General features: G+C 35.2%; 3 protein-coding genes across 4 annotated transcripts in view; 2 read left to right on the top strand and 1 right to left on the bottom strand.

The window, feature by feature from the left end:
* Nucleotides 1-3,664: 3,664 nt before the first annotated feature.
* On the bottom strand, nt 3,665-9,083 carry LOC134002483 (GTPase IMAP family member 4). Its single transcript, XM_062441832.1, has 3 exons — nt 8,975-9,083; nt 7,018-7,833; nt 3,665-4,552 (listed from the first exon to the last, which is right to left on the bottom strand). The coding sequence occupies exons 1-3, from the start codon at nt 9,003-9,005 to the stop codon at nt 4,548-4,550; spliced, it is 852 nt and encodes a 283-aa protein (XP_062297816.1). The 5' UTR covers nt 9,006-9,083; the 3' UTR covers nt 3,665-4,547.
* Nucleotides 9,084-10,314: 1,231 nt separating this feature from the next.
* chmp4c (charged multivesicular body protein 4C) lies at nt 10,315-15,388 on the top strand. Of its 2 annotated transcripts, none has more exons than XM_062441719.1 (5): nt 10,315-10,586; nt 11,603-11,780; nt 13,318-13,426; nt 13,974-14,100; nt 15,299-15,388. In XM_062441719.1, exons 1-5 carry the CDS (start codon nt 10,340-10,342, stop codon nt 15,358-15,360), a joined length of 723 nt encoding a protein of 240 aa, XP_062297703.1. In that variant the 5' UTR covers nt 10,315-10,339; the 3' UTR covers nt 15,361-15,388. The 2 variants fall into 2 exon arrangements, with proteins under 2 accessions (XP_062297703.1, XP_062297704.1); XM_062441720.1 differs by having other exon boundaries at nt 13,974-14,094; nt 15,299-15,360.
* A 1,523-nt stretch (nt 15,389-16,911) lies between these two features.
* The window catches only part of zfand1 (zinc finger, AN1-type domain 1), a 5,797-nt gene continuing 2,583 nt past the window's right edge, over nt 16,912-20,125 (top strand). Inside the window, exons 1-6 of the mRNA XM_062441718.1 lie at nt 16,912-17,023; nt 18,209-18,251; nt 19,249-19,288; nt 19,385-19,515; nt 19,621-19,712; nt 19,828-19,946. Coding sequence (XP_062297702.1) covers nt 16,969-17,023; nt 18,209-18,251; nt 19,249-19,288; nt 19,385-19,515; nt 19,621-19,712; nt 19,828-19,946 — 480 coding nt within the window. The 5' untranslated portion in view covers nt 16,912-16,968. The remainder of the gene's footprint in view (nt 17,024-18,208; nt 18,252-19,248; nt 19,289-19,384; nt 19,516-19,620; nt 19,713-19,827; nt 19,947-20,125) is intronic.

Below are 20,125 nucleotides of genomic sequence, written 5' to 3'. Positions count from 1 at the left end.
GCACTATAACTTTTTATTCTCCTGTATTTATCTGTATTAGTCTATTTTATCTTAATTTTATATGTATTTAACACTTTTAATCTTATTTAAACACCTTTTTATTTTGCCGTGTGTTACTTTTATATTCTGTCTTGATGCATTTTAATGTTTTATGTAAAGCACTTTGAATTACCTTGTTGTTGAAATGTGCCGTACTAATAAATGTGCCTCATTTAAAGCACATAAATAAAGCACAAAGAGCATTTTCAGCCTTGAAAATATGTTTTCTTTGTTATTTATAACCTTGATTTATACGTAGGTTGTATCACTTCACCACTTTATATATGTTTTGTCTTAAGTGGTGCAATGATTTTGAGTTTTTTAGGTTTTAATCCTTGATGGTAAGAAACTACTGTTGTCATTCTGTATTTTTAATCATCAAATAAATTCAATAAATCAAATTAACTTTAACTTGACCTCCTCATACTGACATAAATGAATATGTGAAATGACTTTATGAGCTTTTTTCACCTTTTATTTGATGTTTTATTGACCAAGTGATCGTCAAATATCAGCAGCCCTAATCATTTTGTTAGATATTTTTTACCTCAGACACATTTTAAAAAGACACATCTACATTATTTTATCCAATTGTCACATATTAAAGAAACAGACCCCAAAAAACTTAAATTAAAAAAATACATTTGGACCTAAAATGAATATGTGAAATGACTTTATGAGCTTTTATCACCATTTTTAGATGTTTTATTGACCAAGTGATTGAGAATATAATCATTAGATGACAGTTAGCCCTAATAATTGTGTTAGATCTCTTCTAGTTGCTTCTCATTTAACCTCAGACACACTTTTTAAAAGATGCATCCACATTATTTTATCCAAATGTCACATATTAAAGAAACAGACCCCAAAAAACTTAAAATAAATACATTTATTTTGACCTAAAATCAATGTGAAATGACTTTTATCACCATTTTATTTGATGTTTTATTGACCAAGTTATTGAGAATATAATCATCAGATGACAGTAGACCTAATAATTGTGTTAGATACCTTCTAGTTGATGCTCATTTTACCTCAGACACATACTTTAAAAGATGCATCTACATTATTTAAGTAATAAAACTTCCATTTTTACCATTTGTCAAATATTCAATAAACAGACCACAAATACATTAGATCAAAAAAATACATTTATTTGGACCTAAAAAGCAAAAAAACCAACAACACAACAGTGCAGCACTTATTTTTTTAAATGAAGCCATTCCAATGATACAGACCTAACAAAGAGAACAGTTAAAAAAGCCCAGAAACCGCTTCATACACATGTTAATTTATTTAAGAGTAACTTGATTGACATGTTGGATGGCTGCAGACACTCAAAGAAACTATGTCGACACTACAGGAAAAAACGACTTTTAAAAAAAAAAAATAGGGCGACTAAATCTTATCTATTGTCGCTGGGAAATGTGGACGAGTGACTTTTAAACAAATACAGGATGACCCAAGGCTAGGTAGAGGCCAGTATATGTGACTACAGTGTTATAAATTCATTGTGGAGGGTGTATATTATTTTAAAATATCAGTATTAATAACACCTTGAGAGAGCAGTGTATAATAAAGCATGTCTATATCAATAATCATGTCTGTATTTGCCCTCATACTGGGAACAATAGTGCATATCTGAGTATACAGCATTACCTTTTTAACATTTCTTAGCAAGTATAAACACATTCATGCAACAGCTTTTTAAGTAACAGCATACTTACAATGAAAAATACCCTTTTTAAAAGTCCGTTTTTTTTTTTACTCAAATATTTTGCACATTTATTTAGAGTCCTGCAGGTTTTTTAAATCTATTTTGATGATTGTTTCCCCCTCTGGTGAAAAAAATAGGTCCAATATAATAAAAACCAGCAGCAGCCAAGAGTGAGCTGAGCTGAGCTAGAATATACTGTATATATAAAATATTTAAGGCAGTCATTTTTAAAAATCAGTCAATCACCAGATTTACACCAACGACGTCGACTTAAACTAAAACTAGCATAGCGCTCACTATAGAGCCTGACTGGTAACCACAGAGGTGGAGGGATACGTTACGAGGCAGCGGCTTCACTATAGAGACTGACAGAGGCGGAGGGATACGTTACGAGGCGGTGACGTCACTACAGTGAGCGTCTTGTTTACGCCCGCAGACGCTCACAGGTTGTTTTTAATTGAAACAAACGACATAACCTTTTTACAGGATGTTTTGTCCCTAAACTTGAACTCTACCACATGAATCGATCTGAAGGGAGAAACATTGATATCCTGAGATCTGATTATTAATCCTCCAGTTTGAGGATCCGTCCAAAGCAGCTGAGAGAAGAGACACAGAAGAGCCCTTAAAATGTGAAGAATCTGACCTTAATTCACAGAGTTCATGCTTTACTATCGTATCTACACAGATATATATTATCCTAATAAAACAACTTCCTCCATAAAACCAGGCCTGATGCACCTGATGCTGCTCTAAACTGTCATGTGAAGAGTTTAACCTCATTTGAAGTCAGCATATTCATCTGATGTAAAATAAATTAAAAAAATATTTTTCAATGAATAAATGTCAATTGTCAGTTTTTATTTATTTATTTAAATTTTATTTTATTTATTTTATTATACCTCATTTGATGAGTCAGCACATTCATATATGAGGAATTTGTATTTATTTATTTTTGCTTTATTATTATTTTTTAAATATTATTCAAGTGTTGTCAGTATTCATTTTTTAAATTAATTATTTAATTAATTTATTTTATTTTATTGTACCTCATTTGTCAGCACATTCATCTGAGGTATATAAAAAAATAAAATGTATTTATTTATTTTTGCTTTATTATTGTATTAAATATTATTCAAGTACTGTCAATTTGTATTCCTTTTTTTTTTTTTTAAAGTTAAATTGAATTTATTTTACCTAATTTGATTTGTCAGCTTTTTTGAAATTAATTTATTTCTGCTTTGTTATTGTATTGTCAATATAGATTTATTTTTAAATTATTTTTATTGAATTAATGTATTTATTATTCGTAATTTAATTTTAATTTGATTTATTGAATTTATTTTATTGTTTTATTTTTTTCGTCTCTCTTCTGTTAGGTATGTAGTTCAGCTTTTTAGGGGAAAACAAACAAAAACAAAAAACGGGCTCTGCTTCCTGCTCAGTGTCTCCATTTACACAGCAAAGAAACAAAAGAGCCTCTCAGTCTCTTAGTCTCCGTCTTACAGCTGCTAGTAGAAACTGCTGGAGGCCAAAAAACATGACACCACTTCCACTCAGGTTGCCTCTTTTTTTCTTTCTTCCTACAAACAATAACTCATTAAAAAAAAGGGAGAAATGTATCAGTGAGTCACATCTGTACAGAGTTCATATTCAGTTAAATGACTCTCTGGGAGCGTCAGTCGATAAGAGAAGCGAACTACGACAACAACAACCACAAAGCCGAGGTCGACCTCTCTGGATTCTGCTGCACTGAAATCTAAGACTCGCCTCATTCAGCGCCTCGCAGAGAGAGAGAGAGAGAGAGAGAGAGAGAGAGAGAGAGAGAGAGAGAGGAGAGAGAGAGAGAGAGAGAGAGAGAGAGAGAGAGAGAGAGAGAGAGAGAGAGAGAGAGAGAGAGAGGAGAGAGAGAGAGAGAGAGAGAGAGAGAGAGAGAGAGAGAGAGAGAGAGAGAGAGAGAGAGAGAGAGAGAGAGAGAGAGAGAGATTTAAACTAGACTATTCTGCAGATTTAATGGAAATAGTAACGCACCGTTTGCCTTGAACGTATCCCTCCGCCACCGACACAAACATCTGATCCCTGCTTTTAAAAAAGGCCGACTATAGGCAACAAAAAAAAATCAATCAATAACCGCCCAAGTGCTTTATAACAGAGCATCATAAACATCGCAGCGAGAGGAAAGCATTTACAGTTTGGTCACAAAAAATAGGGGGGAAAGAAATAAAAGAGAAAAAGAAAAGTAAAGTAACTCCCTCAACAGTCATTGACAGAATATTACAGGAACTATTTTTTTATTATTCTTAGTGCAGTTGTGCCGTCGCTGTCCGCAGAGACTCAGGAGTGTGTTTAAAATAATGACAGTTATGTAACAGATTGTGCTTCTTTCTTTCTTTCTTTCTTTTTTAAAGGTGAAATTTTCCTCCCCTTTAAAACAGGATTATAAAAACTACAACACACAATCTTACCCCCCCCAAAAAAACTCCAAAAACTCTCCAGTTCATCACATTGTCACATGTTCACAGACAGAAACAGAAACAGGGGGAAGGATATAAATCTTTGGACAGCGTGAAGAAAACAAAACAAAACAATAAAAGGCCCCTCGTGTCGTCAAACACACATTAACATTTAAAAAATAAATACAATTCATCACACTTATTTGTCCGTTCTGTAACATTTCAGTTAATTACCATCGTCTCTTCTTCTTCTTCTTCTTCTTCTGCCTTTTGTCATATAAGCAGCTCCTCCATCAGTACAGTGACGCTCCGATAGTCAAACAGCCACGAAAGTCTCGTTAATCTGGAATAAAACAGATTATATGTTACACAAAAATATGTTAAATAGTTTTAAAAGCAGCATCAGGTTTGTTAAAATGTACATTTAGTATTTTTGTTGGTTTTATGTCATTTGAAATGATATTTGCACCATTTTTTTAAAATCAAAAGTAAGACTGAATGCTGTCAAATGGTGTAACCACAAAATAATGATACATATTACATATTTTATCCACCTAGAAAAAAAAGAAAGAAAGAAAGGAGGAAGGAAGGAGAGAAAGGACAAAGAGAGAAAGAAGGAAAGACAGAAAGAAAGAAGGAAAGAAAGGAAGGAAGGAAAGAAAGAGAGAAAGAAAGAAAGGAAAGAAGGAAAGAGAGAAAAGGAAAGAAGGAAAGAAGGAAAGAGAGAAAGAAAGAAGGAAAGAGACAAAGAAGGAAAGAAAGGAAGGAAGGAAAGAGAGAAAGAAGGAAAGAAAGAGAGAAAGAAAGGAAAGGAAAGAAGGAAAGAGAGAAAGAAGGAAGAAAGAAAGAGAGAAAAGGAAAGAAGGAAAGAGAGAAAAGGAAAGAAGGAAAGAAGGAAAGAGAGAAAGAAAGAAGGAAAGAAAGGAAGGAAGGAAAGAGAGAAAGAAGGAAAGAAAGAGAGAAAGAAAGAAAGAAAGGAAAGAAGGAAAGAGAGAAAGAAGGAAAGAAAGAAAGAGAGAAAAGGAAAGAAGGAAAGAAAGAGAGAAAGAAAGAAAGAAAGGAAAGAAGGAAAGAGAGAAAGAAGGAAAGAAAGGAAGGAAGGAAAGAGAGAAAGAAGGAAAGAAAGAGAGAAGAAAGAAAGAAAGGAAAGAAGGAAAGAGAGAAAGAAGGAAAGAAAGAGAGAAAAGGAAAGAAGGAAAGAAAGAGACAAAGAAGGAAAGAAAGGAAGGAAGGAAAGAGAGAAAGAAGGAAAGAAAGAAAGAAAGAAAGAGAGAGAGAGAAAGAAAGAAAGAAAGAGTGAAAGAAGGAAAGAACAAACAAGAAGTAGGAAGAGGAGGAAAGGAAGAAAAAGAAGTAACCACAGTAGAATGATAAATATTACATATTTTATCACCTACAGTGTATTTAAGTGGACTTATACTAATAATGACTTCATTTAAAACATGTAAATGACTAAAACACATGGACACACAGACTTAATACCATCCTGTTACTGAGTCGTGATAACATGAAGGAAACTCCACATTAAACTTCTTCTTCACTTCCTTAATGTGACTCATTTTCCTGTTTAAACAGTAAAGCACCAAACACAACGAGAGAGTTTAAACAAACAAGGAAGAGATCTGCTGTCCAGGAAGTCTAAGTCTAAAGATAATTAAGTCTTTAAATAACAAACACATCCTCCTTTAATGATCATATGTGGTTTAATATTTATAGTAAGGTTCATTTCTCAACTACACATAATACCATTAAGAAGCTCATTTTAAATTCACTCCTAAATACTATTTTAAAGCAGGCAGATTGAAGAAATTAAACACTTTTTTTGGGGAGGAATCATTTTATAACTTCACAAAATTAAAGCAAGACACTGAAATCCAATTAAATTCTAAACCAAGTCAGAAATAAGATAGATTAAAAGTACTTATTGTTAGTTTATAAGCTCTTCTTCTTCAAAAAGTATTCAGTTGACTGTTTCAACTTTTTATTTATTTATTTCTTGATTAAATATCTTTGTTATCTCTCATCATTGGATAACAAGAAACTGATACATGATGATTTATCTTGTATTTGGACTTAATTTTGGTTCATTATATATAATTAAAGATTTGTTTATTGTTGTTTATTGGTTTTTTTTAAATGTTTGTTTAATGCTGGTTTGTAAGGAATGAGGATATAAATGGACTGCGTTGGTTTTAAAAAGGTAAAATACTAATAAAAAAACAGAAATTCAGTTCAATCCTTGTTCATTTTATATTGAATTCAGCACCAAATCAGAAATTAGACTTTAAATATTAAGTTGTGTTGCAAAGGCGAGACTTCTGCAACTTTTTATTTATTTATTTAAAGATTTAATATCTTAATTTTTCAAGATGTTATGATTAAAAAACAAAAACTGAAACACTTTGTTGATACTTCAAGACTTTCTATGATTCTTAGTCAGTTTTTATCTTATATTATATTACTTAATATCTTATTTTCTCAAGACATTTGAACTGAAACACTATGCTAATACTTTCTATAATTATTGGTCACTTTTAATCTTATATTAGGAAAATACAGCAAAAATAAAAAGTATTTAAAAGGACTTAATTTAGGTTTATAGTGTAACTGAGGAGCTTTGTGTTGTTGGGTTTTTAGGGTGCGGTTGTTATTGTGTCTTGTGTCGTAAGGAATGAGGAAATGTGTGGATTGCAAAGCTTTTAGTATCTTCAGTTCGATGAAGCAACAAACTAATATAATAAAAAACTAAAACACAGAGTCTCACTAACTTCCTGTTTTTGTGAGAGTTACAATAAAAGCGTGACTCACTGGAAAGCGACTCCACCTCCATGGCTTTGGACAGGTTGAGCCCCGAGTTCTGTTTGGGTCTCGCTCCGAGCTCTCGCCCCTCTCTGGCTGGATTCTGGTTCTCATCCAGCGGTTTCTTCTCCTCCTTCTCCTTCACCTCCTCTTCTTCCTTCTTCTTCTTCTCCTCCACCTCCTCCGGGTTGTAGATCCCTCCTTCCTCCGCCACCAGCTTCTCCACCTTCTCCAGTAAGCGTCCTACCTGCGGATGCTCCCCGAATATGCAGTTATTGATGACGAAGTACCTCCGTTTGCATTTCTCCAGAACCCACTTCAGGTCCTTCCCCTCCCTGCGGATGTACCTCTCGATGGAAATGTTCCTCAGCACCTCCGCCCACGTGAACACCACGATCGTCTGCCTCCACACGCGCTCCCCGAACAGGCTCACGTGCTCCTCGATGCGGGCCCGGTCCACCTCGGTGAACATGCCGACGGGGATGACGAGGAGGAAGGCGTGCGGGCCCGGAGGACAGAGCGAGGCGCCTCTGAGCAGCTCCTCCTTGTAGGACGGAGGCGTGTCCTGGGTGGAGAACCAGCCGGGTGTGTCCACCACCGTCACCTGCCGCTCCAGCACCTCCGTCTGCCGCTTCACGCAGAACTCGGCGGCTCGCTCCAGGCGGAACTCCTCCCGGCCGATGATGGTGTTGCCCGTGAGGCTCTTACCGGGCCAACGCCAGCCGAGCACCACCAGGCGGAGCTCCGGGAGGCGGTTGGCGAGCTTGGCGGCGGCGGCTGCTGCGGCTTTTTTGGCCTCCTCGTCTGCAGCGGTGGAGTCTCCAGCTGTGGAGGGAAAGGAGTCAGAGATGAAATATATGGAAAGAATTTATACATCACTTTATTACAGCAACTAACCTTTAATTTAATGTACTGTTTGGTCTATTTAATGTCAGAAAATAGAGATACAGCCTCTTTATAATTTCCAAGTTGAGCATTTGTGGTTAAAAATTAGGTCTCTAAACGTCTTATTTTGTCTCGACCTAAATATGTTTAATTCACTGTAACAAGAAACCAGGAAGTATTCACATTCAAGAAACAGAAAACAAAGAAAAATCAGATATTTCTTCTTAAAAATGACATTTAAAAAACATGTATTGATTAATTTAGTAGTTTTTTTAATGAGTCCAGCTCTACTTTTATGTCTACAAACCATCCTAAACCCCCAAAATATCCACTTATCTACTGCAGAAAACCAGCAAATATCCACATTTTAGAAACTGAAACCATTTAACTTTAATTATTGCTTTTAAAGAAACAAATTGCAGCAATTATTTCATATTTACACCAATTTAAGTGTTAACTTTACACTTCTAAGACAAAAAATAGTACATTTATAGTCCATATTTGGCCTTTTTATTATGTGTTATATGTTTTGAGAGTGAATTAAAGTTATATAAAGATGATTTTAAATATAACCATCCTTAATATCCACTTATCTATTTACTTATTTATCAGTTTTGGGAAGAATATCAACTTTTATGTAGTAAATCAGTAAGTTATAGGCAGTTATACTAATGTAACTTATTGGAAAACCATTTATTTAACATAGCTTATAATACATGTGTATATAGAGAGTGAATTAAAGTTATATAAAGATGTAAAAAGATGAATAAACACGTATTTATTTAATTATTTATCAGTTTTTGGGCATAATATCAACTTTTATCTACTGTGTTATACAATTTAACTTATTGTAAAACCATTTATTTAACATAGCTTATAATGCATGTGAATAAACAGTTAATAACAGTGTAATAAACCTATAATAACACGTGTAATGTTTCTATTTCTGCAGCTACGTGTGAAACGTGTTTAATTAGCCTGCAGCGCGCTAACTTATTTATGCGCCTAAAATTTGCCATAAATGTTTAAAAACTCAGAATTAAACTTCAATATTAAGAAGAGAATAAAGCCTCAGACTCACCTTCAGTGTGTGCAGGTCTATTCGTGTCCATACTGCGTGTTTAATAGTTTAAAGACAGGTTTTTAAACTTATTCACGTCTTTATATGACTTTGGGCGGCTAGCTCTTCCTCCTTTACCAGCTGACAAGATGTGACGTATTTCCGGCCACGTCTTCCAAAATAAGACGCCCAAGAAAATAGAACGAGGAAACAAATATATATGTGTCAAAATAAAAGTTTAGAATCTGACGTCATGGAAAGATGTATTTATCCTAATCTAACCAGCTGTCAATATAACATGATAACACACATAAAACAGGGTTGTTAAGGTTACTTTGGAAATATAATAGGTTACAGATTACTAGTTACTCTATTTAAAATGTAATAAGTAATGTAACTATTTCAATGACTTCATCAAAGTAATGTAACTTATTACATTTGATGACTTTTCTAATTCTCTAACCAATGTTTCCAGCTGTTAGGGTAAGTGTTCCCATTAAGCACCAAAATCTAAGTCCAGCTGTGTTTCATGGATACTGACATGATTTATAAGGGAGATCATTTCTTATAAAGCAACATTTATCTCTCATTTGAAAATGTATTCATTAGTTCATGTAGATTTTGGAATATAAAATAAAGATATTTGATGAATAAAGTGGGTTTAATTGGTACTGTGACTTCATTTAAGTCCATGTGTGCTCCTAATAAGCCAAAGTCATGATTTATTTACTAAATATATATAAAAATATTGATTACAAAGAATTAAAAACAGCAATATATGTATTCAGTAACATGTTAAATATTAAAAAATGAGGAAAAAACCCTCCTGAGCAAAATCTTAAAATCTTCCATCCTTCCTTCCATCTTTCTTTCCATCTTCCCTTCCTGTCTTCTATTCTTTCTTTCTTTCTTTCTTTCTTTCTTTCTTTCTTTCTTTCTTTCTTTCTTTCCATGTTAAATATTAAAAAATGAGCAAAATCTTAAAGGTCTGATTTCAGATATAAACCTCCTTTATAATCATCAACATTTTCATCAGTAACTTTAATTTAATTACACTTACTCTTATTTTATAAATACATATTGTATAAATATATAATATATATAAATGACATGATGTTACACACTCTTGTACAGTAGGTGGAGACATGCACCTTCAACTGGTTTGCAATCTGCCTCTAAACCAAGAGAAGAAGAAGAAAGGAGGGTGTCAGGTGTCATTACGTCACGCAGGTGTGGTGACAGGTGCTTCCACTGATTTGAATTGAAAAAGTTGAAAGCCGTCGAGCAGGAAAATCTACTCCCAACACTCCCGCCTGTAGAAAGCTTTCAAAGCAGGAGAGATCGTGTGTGATTTAGTTACTGGAAGGAAAAAAAGCAGCAAAAAAAATGAGTAAAATCTCCAAATTATTCAAAGGGAGCTCCAGCTCGAGCTCAGGTTCGTCCAGCTCCTCTTCTGCTTCCTCCAGGTCCAAACACCACCACCACCGGTCCCGAGGAGCTCCTTCACCTCAGGAAGCCATCCACAAACTCAGAGAGACAGAAGAAATGTTGACAAAGAAACAGGATTACCTGGAGAAAAAGATAGAGCAAGAACTCATGATAGCCAAGAAGAATGGGACCAAAAACAAGCGAGGTATGTTTTATTCTGCGCACTGCACCTTTAACCTACATACAGTGTGTTATCTCTGGGAGGCAAATGTTACAATCACATTTATTATTATATCAGGACAGACTGTAAACTCAGAGATGCAGATATACTTTTTCCTGTATGATGATTTATGAGGACAGAGATGATGTTTGTAGCTTTGATTACAGCAGCAAGTAAAACAGGTTCATAACAAGTGAAGGAAAGCAGAGAGAGAAGTATTCAGATACCTTACTCACTTAAAAGTACTAATACAGAGATGTAAAATACTGCATTATAAGTAAAAGTCCCACTTAAGTGCCTTAAAGTATTACAGTAAAAGTACTGCAGTATTATGAGCGATGTAGTATGCGGTATTACAGTAAAAGTACTGCAGTATTATGAGTGATGTAGTATGCAGTATTACAGTAAAAGTACTGCAGTATTATGAGCGATGTAGTATGCAGTATTACAGTAAAAGTACTGCAGTATTATGAGTGATGTAGTATGCAGTATTACAGTAAAAGTACTGCAGTATTATGAGTGATGTAGTATGCAGTATTACAGTAAAAGTAGTGGTTTGGTCCTCTGACTGATATATTATTATTATTATGACATCATTAGATTATTAATAGTGAAGCATCAGTGTTAGAGCAGCATGTTACTGTTGTAGCTGCTGGAGGTGGAGCTAGTTTACACTACTTTATATACAGTTAGCTAGTTTAGTCCAGTGGTTCCCAACCTAGGGGTGGGGCCCCTCCAAAGGGTCAGCAGATAAATGTGAGGGGCGGTGAGATGATTAATGGGAGAGGAAAGAAGAAAAAACAAAGTTCTGATACACAAATGTGTATCGCTTGTTGAATCACCTACATTGTTATGTAATGGGAGGAACCTGGATTCCTTTCTTTGTGAACACACACACAAAAAAATGTGACAGCGTGTCAGAAAAACACTGATACAGTAAGATCTGAAATAATCACTCTCACGTCCACAATCCTCTCCCTCTTCCTCTTCCTCTTCATCAGCTGCCCTGCAGGCGCTGAAGAGGAAGAAGCGTCTGGAGCAGCAGCTGACTCAGATCGACGGCACGCTCTCCACCATCGAGTTCCAGAGAGAAGCGCTGGAGAACTCTCACACCAACACGGAGGTGCTGAAGAACATGGGATACGCTGCTAAAGCCATGAAGAAAGTCCACGAGAACATGTGAGAAGCTAACAACAGTAAATAAGAGTTAAACTGAGATGATAACGTGACATGTTCGCCTCCTTTTAAAAGCTACTGGTGGTGTTTGTGTTCCTGTCTGGACCTTACAGATGCAGATTGTTTCATTTTGAAACAAAGTAAAGAGCAAATAGTTTCTTTATCTTACCTTCATACTTTTCTTATATAACAGATAACAGGAAATACAATCAGATTATGATCAACGTTTAAGCTGCTTCAAGTGAAATCCTTTTAGATTGAGACACAAATGGAAGTTTCCTCTTCTATATTTATATTTTAGATAGATAGATTTTACTTTATTAATCCCAGAGGGGAAATTTAAAATGTCCAAGCAGCAATACTGCAATACACGGCACAAACATATATATAAAAACACAAAAACTCACCCTCCCACCCTCAGCATTGCTAGAACCCAGTATAAAAGCGCAATGAGTATATAGATAAAAGTGCATGTAAAGGCACAATAAATACATAGGTAAAAGTGCATGTGAAGGCACAATAAATACATAGGTAAAAGTGCACGTAAAGGCACAATAAATACATAGGTAAAAGTGCACGTAAAGGCTCAATAAATACACAGGTAAAAGTGCACGTGAAGGCACAATAAATACATAGGTAAAAGTGCACGTAAAGGCACAATAAATACATAGGTAAAAGTGCACGTGAAGGCACAATAAATACATAGGTAAAAGTGCATGTAAAGTAGTTAGAGTCAGGGTGCATTTATGTAAGTGAGGCATTGTACAGGTGTATTGAAGTGGGTAGAAAGGCTTTTTTTGTAACGTTCTCTTTGTCTCTCTACTGGAATATCTTTGCATGATTTTAAGTTAAAACCTTTCTTATTTATCTTCTACTGGTCCTTTATGCAGCTGTTTTAGCACCACTGCAAACTTTCAGTAACAATAAAAAAGTAGTTGCAGGATTTCAACTTCTAAAAACACATCTGTACATGTTTGAGCCCAAATCTGACTTGGAATGTTAGAGCAGGAAACCTTAGCAACCACCTTAGCAACCGCCGTAGCAACCAAGCCTGCAGAACTCTCAGGGATCATTTCTACATATTTTTTTCCTTTTTATTGATCTTTATTTAAACTGATTATTGCACATTTTAAACATTTTCACAATAAAAAAAAAAATAGTGCATGAATCACAGAGGGGCAACAACAATATGAAGAGACAAATAAATACAAATAAGAGTAAATAAAAAAGATTTACACCTATTATTACACAATTTAATAGTTTTTAATTAAATACTGATCAAAATATTTGTGAAAGAAAGTAAAAAAGGGGCTTCTGGTTTTAAATACTTAAAACCTTTTTCCCCTCCATTTTTTGTCATAGTTAATTTCATTTCTACACATTTTCATATTTTCATTCATATTTTGTAACTTCGGCCGCGTCTAACATCTAAAATCCAACATTATAACTATATAAAAGTAGCAGAAACTGATAAAAAGCTGATGATATGTCACCTTTAAGTTTCTCTCTCTCTTTTTTTTTCTCTCTTTCTGTTTTTCAGGGACGTTGATAAGATAGACGATCTGATGCAGGACATCACAGAGCAGCAGGATGTGGCTCGAGAGATCAGTGAAGCCATCTCTGGACCCTTCGGGGAGACGTTTGATGAGGTCGAGATCTCACCCAGCTTTTCATCACATTCTCTCTCTCTCTCTTTCTCTCTCCCTCTCCCTTCCCTCTCTCTCTCTCCCTCTCCCTCTCCCTTCTCTCCCTTTCCCTCTCCCTCTCCCTCTCCCTCTCCCTCTCCCTCTCCCTGTCTCCCTCTCTCTCTCTCTCTCTCCCTCTCCCTCTCTCTCTCTCTCTCTCCCTCTCCCTCTTTCTCTCCCTCTCCCTCTCCCTCTTCCTCTCTCTCCTCTCTTTCTCACTCTCTCTTTCTCTCTCTCTCCATCTCCCTCTCTCCCTTTCCCTCTCCCTCTTTCTCTCCCTCTCTCTCTCTTCCTCTCTCTCTGTCTTTCTCTCTCTCTCTCTCTTTCTCTCCCTCTCTCCCTCTTCCTCTCTCCCTCTTCCTCTCTCTCCCTCTCTCTTTCTCTTTCTCTCTCTCTCTCTCTCTCTCTCTCTCTCCCTCTCTCTCTCCCTCCCTCCTCATTCATCTGCCATCACAGAGTTTAAAAGCTCTTAATCTCTGCTCACCTGTGTTGTTTTGTTGTGTTTTGTTAGGATGAGCTTCTGGCCGAGCTGGCTGAGCTGGAACAGGAGGAGCTGGAGGACAACATGAAGAGGATGGGAGGTCTGCCCAGTGTTCCCTCCTCCAGACTGCCGTCAGCGAGGCCCAGTCAGCGCGCAAGTATGTACAACACCGAGAACACTTTTTCACAATTTAATCAGCAAAATATGAGTTTTAGAAATGAATTAGACTGATCATTGTGGTTGCAAAAAGAAGCCAAAACTAAACAATTTTTTTTGATTTTAGAGTATACTTTAATTAATTTATTATTTTGGAGTATTTTATCCCTTTTATTTGGTAGCAACCAGGCGGGGAGTTCCGGTCCTCTGAAATGATGCCAACACAGAAGTAACTTAAAACTGCATTCTATCAAAAGGCCACCAGGGGGCGACCGTTTTGGTGTCAAAAGGACTTCCGTCTCTATACAAGTCAATGGAGAATTCACCAACTTCTCACTTGATTTCTAACCTCAGTAAACGTTTTCAAAATGTGTTTATGGTCTCAATCGCTAGTTTAAAGCCTTCTTCAATGCAGTATGATGTTCATTTGGGACATTTTGGTCTCCCTGATTTTATATTTGACGATAAAGCAGGGTATGCATTAGGGCGTGGCTATGTCATGATTGACAGGTTGATTGGTTCACAGGTTCAGGAGGGCGCCTCATGCTCCTCCTGATGCCCATATAAGTAGAATCCGTGTTTTTGTTTTTCCCAGCATGCACCTGAAATTTTCAAGATGGCATATAAAGACATACATAAAGATTAGAAGGATTTTTAAAGGTTTAAACACCCAAACGATCAACATTGTACAATCTTAGTCTAATGTTACCCAGAGACATTTCAGTCGTGCCTCTAAGATAAGTCGAGTTTTATTTTCATTTTTGTGGTTATAAATATTAAATTGGTTTCTGCCTGTTTTTGCCTTGAACTTGAAGACTTTAATATCCCAGCAGCCAGCCTCCTGATGCCCATATAAGTTTTTTTAAAACAAGCAGTTTTTTTTTTACACAGCATGCACCGTAAATTTTCAAGATGGCGCTGCTCAGATCCGAAACTATTGGCCTCCGATCAGCAGTCCACAAACCAATGGGTGACGTCACGGATGTTACGTCCATTTTATATACTGTCTATGGTAGCAACTGTGGAGAAGTGACAGGAAATGAAAGGAGAGAGAGTCCTCATTAATGGGGAAAATAATAAAAGCCTAATTATTGCCCTCAGTTATGAAATGAATCCTTAGCTGCTGATTAAAAACTGTAAGAATAATTTAATAGCATTAATTTGTTAAATGTTTCCTTTTTCTTTTTCTTTTTTTACAGCCACCAAGAAAAGGGTTGAAGACGATGACGACATGCGCATGCTGGCATCGTGGGCAACTTAAGCACTTTAAAGCAGCGTCTTGATATAAAGTGACAAATTAACAGAAATCTCTTTTTTAAATAACTTTTTTCTAACAGTTTTTTTTTTAGGGAAAATGAAGATCTTTGTATTATTTCTTTGTAACGCCTTGTTTACGGGTTATATGTATCAAGAAACTGCATTTAAGTGAAGGAATCCACAAACTGAAGTATCCTTTTCTCTTTTCTGTCTCTTCTTTCTGTTTCTGTTTCTTTTTTTTGTGATTTCTTATCCAACCTGCTCAGAATCAACTGCTTATAAAAGGTGTAATGAAGGCATAACCGGGATATGATGTTATTAACACACTGAGCAGATATGTTTTTACTGCATGTCATTCAGCTGTAAATAAACTTGGATTACACGTTAACACTGTACATATTTCACTTTTTTGATGTTTGACAAATAAAAACACTCTAATAGTATTTATTGTTTCTTTTGTCCTTTTCTACTGCAGATAACAGCTTATTATTGGCTACCTGTGTCCCAAAATCTTTTGAAAACACCTTTTATTGTTGTAAATAATCCACTGTTTTAACTTTTATTCACATTATAAACTCTTTTTTTCTTTTTGCAACTCTTTTTATTGGGGTTTTAGGAGTGAAACATACAGTTGAACAATATTTATAAATATTTATATTCAATTAAGAACCCTTAATTTGTCTTTATTTTATTTAGTATACCTCAAAAGCGAAAATAGCTGGAAAGATTTTGATAATAATTATATGAGAATGATAATATTAATGCAATAAGTGTTTTAGGACAGATGTTAGGAATACATAAAAAAAGAATAAATAAAAAACGTATAAGACAAATCACTGTTTTATAGGTAATTTATACATATATGCAAATTACTTTGCAATTCTTTAATTCTTTTCGAGTTAAGTTCAAATAAAGACTACAGGAAAGTGTATTAAGACAAGATGAATTTTAGAAAACTGATTAATGGAGTGAGAAAGTAAAACCAGAAAACTTTCCTTCCTTCCTTCTTTTTAATGCACCGGCCCACATCAGATCATATCCTTGAATGAAGATGAGTTTGACCCTCCTGCAGTTGAGCAATGTGGTTAAATGAACTGCAGGAGATATGAGAGACAGAGAGAGGTGACGAGGAATACATTTAGGGAATTAGGTGCACAAGAGTATGAGTGAGAGAGCAAGGGTTCAAATTCAAATTTGAAATTCAAAATTACTTTATTTATCCCCGAGGGGAAATTCAATTAGTATGTTAGATCTTCTGTTAATTATTGAAGAATTAGACAGTAGGGGTATTGTTAGGCTTTTTGAGGGATACAGAGCTTTTAAATAGAATATTATATATATATATAATAGGGTTTGTTTTTGTTTGTTTGTTTGTTTTGTATTTATTTATTTATTTATTTTCTCTAATTTATAAGAATAATTAGTAGATTGTAAGTGGAATTTCTGGTTCACCCTCCAGAGCAGGTGGTGGCAGTAATGTACCAACAGCTGGATGATCAACCGCCATAAAACAAGAAGAAGAAGAATGTGACGTCACTGTCTGGGTGGGGTCAAAGTTGATGTTGACGTCTGAAGGCTAACAGCTAGCTGCCGGCAGCTAACCCGCTAACTCATGGCTGAATTAGACATTGGGAAACATTGTCAAATTGATTTATGTCATCAGCAAGGTCTGTTTTTATTATAACACTCAGTCTCTGTTACAATACATGAAGATATATGTCAGTAGTGTTGGTTTTTATCACTATGAATGAGATAAGGTGTCTGTTTTTAGCACAGTTAGCCTCCCAGCTAACTTAATATTCAGTCATTTGTGATTAAAACTATTTGTGTTAATGTTGTAGAAACTGTGCATAGATCGAAAGAGGTCGGCATAAACAGTGACTTCTGTATCTACATAATTAAATACTTATTTAATCATCTATTTGTTCCATAACTAGCCTCACATCACTGTCTAATTCACTGTTTTATACCAGAGTATTTGTGTTGTTATTGTTTGTTTGTTTGTGTCATGCACATACAAAATGGACTGATAAGACACTAAAAACACAGCTATATTAAAATACATTAGTTACATCAATTACATTGTCATATGTACCAAACTCTACAAAATAAAAGCAGATCAATCACAGCTGACAAAACTTAACATAACTTTTAATACATTTCTCTATAATAAAAATACTCCAGTGTTAATACAGGTCACTTATTTGTATAGAAGTATATTAAACTAAGTTTAACACATACTTTTAGTTAACTTTGTACATAGTTATATACACTCACTGACCTCTTTATTAGATACACCTGTGTAATCTAATTCAATCTAATTTAACAGCTCTGCTATAAATAATACTTTTATGAAGTTTATACATTTTCAGTTATTGTTAACATTGTCAGAAAGGTGATAATTATACTTGATGTATATTAATGAGGTCATAGTGGGTGATGGTGACGTACTGGAGTTCATAATCTTGAATGGTTAATGGAGTGGACAAAATATTAGGAACACCAGTCAGTATATCACACCCTAATACACCACCACCCACTTTGACCTCAATAATTAACATTAAGTAAAATTATCACCTTTTTAATAATATTAACAAAAACGTAAATGTATAAACTTCATAAATGTAGAATTTATAACAGAGCTGTTGTATTGGATTGAATTAGATCTGTATTTATAGTAAGCACATGTTCTGGCTTTTATTTCACACGTGCTTTGTGTCCCATGCCAATAAAAACCCTTTTAAATTCAACTGAATTAAAGTGATAACAAACTATTACTGCTATTGTCTGCATTGATTTTAGTTGTGAAACTAACATGTCTGAACTTTTTCTCCCCTCTGCTCCTCTTCTAGATTTCCTTCCCTTTGTGTGTGACTCTTGCAGCGGTGTTTTCTGGTAAGAATTCACCTCATGCATGAAATGAAAGTGACTTTTAAACATAAAAGGGAAGTGGGGAAATAAAGGGGTTTACCACACAGTAACTACTTGGTTAAAAGAAAGAAAAAGGTACTTTCAAAGTCAAAACTGCAGCTTTAATAATCTACACAGCTGATGGGCTGGATTTGTCTAATCAGTATCAAGTGTACAAATGCCAAATATATGTTGTGGGTAGTTTAAAGTCATGGCTACATTGTTTTTCACTTTATTTTTCAAGTGTAAATGGCTCCGCTCAGTTTAACCAAATTGTCCATCTTTATCAAAAATATTTCCTTCTCACACAAAAAAGAAAAGTGGCTTATTTAGCAACTTCAGGCTTTTAAAACCCAAATATTGACTTTAAAAAGTTCAGTATTTCAGTATTAGTGAAGTTCTGGTGACAACAGGTGAAAGGGTAAAAGCAGCAGAGTAGAAAGTATAATATATTACAGCTGATATGATTATTTAATTAATCAACAGCAAGTCTATCTGCAATTATTATTTTGATAATTGATAAATCATTTAGATGCACATTATCTAGTTTGAGCTCCTCAGTTCTTGTCTTTTCTTGTTTTATGTGACTGTAATCTGAATATTTAAAGTTTTTGAACTGGTGGTGACGTCACTTTGAGCTTCAGGAAATGTTGGCGTTCATTTCTTGTTGCTTTCTGACATTTTGTAGACTGAACTATTAATTAAAATATTCAAATAACTTATTAGATAATTAAATGACTAAATATAGATGTATTAATAATAAAGAGAATCAGTAGTTACACACCTGTTATATATACTTATGTATAAAGTTGCATAATGTTGAAATACTCATGAAAAGTGTTTAATAACTGTGTTCAGTACATTAAATGCGTGCAGGACTAAACCCACTTTATTACCTTTATCCACATATAATTCCACTTTTGTGTGTTTATGTCCTTTTTAATAAAATAATAAAATAAATGCTTCTTTTTGTTTCTTACAGCATTGAACACAGAAGCAGAGAGGCTCATTCATGTTCAGCAGTAGGTCAAACTTACATTTCCTCCTCTGTTTGGTTATTTATATACTAGTAGTGTTTTTTTTATTTTCTACCTGATTTCCTTTTTATTCTTTTTCAGGAGCCGGTAAAAAAAGAACCTCAGACTTCAGGCGGCGGCACGAAAAGTTATCCGTGTTCATTTGAAGACTGCAAAGGAAAAGAATTGCTGCCTGTAATCTGTCCGCAGTGTGAAAAACATTTCTGCTTAGCGTACGTCTTTTGATTCGACTTCATATTCGTTTCATAAAGCAACAGACTTCATCTATAATGCTATTTTATCAGTTTGTGTCAAAGCTTTTTGTTCTTAACTTGCAGCCATCGTCATCAAGATGATCACAAGTGTGAGAAGCTGGAGGTCCAAAAGCCTCGAATGGCAGCGACCAAAGAGCTGGTGCAGAAGATTGTGGGTCAGTTACAGTAGTTAGATCTTCTTCTGTCATTCCTCTTTTGTCCACATGGGGTCAGTATTAAACATCATGCTGTCAACCCACTAACATTTGGATTATGTTTTTGATAACTCAGAGTCAAAGGTTGGATCCAAAAGTAAAGGACGCAGAGGAGCGAAGAACAGCGCGACTGCAGCCAAGGTAGCATTAATGAAACTGAAACTTCACGCTGCAGGAGACAAAGGACTGCCACAGGTAAACATCCTCACTATCAGCACACAGTAGGGCTGAGGGTCAGTACTTTATACCAGGGGGGTCAAACTCATTTACATTCAAGGGCCACATACAACCCAATCTGATCTGATGTGGGCCGGATCATTAAAAAGATAGAAGGAAGGAAGGAAGGAAGGAAAAGAAGACAGGAAGGACAGAGG

This window comes from Scomber scombrus, chromosome 20 (genome assembly GCF_963691925.1).
Source record: "Scomber scombrus chromosome 20, fScoSco1.1, whole genome shotgun sequence".
Lineage (NCBI taxonomy): Eukaryota > Metazoa > Chordata > Actinopteri > Scombriformes > Scombridae > Scomber > Scomber scombrus.
Note: the sequence above shows the minus strand (reverse complement) of the source record. Positions and strands in the feature narration are given on the sequence as shown.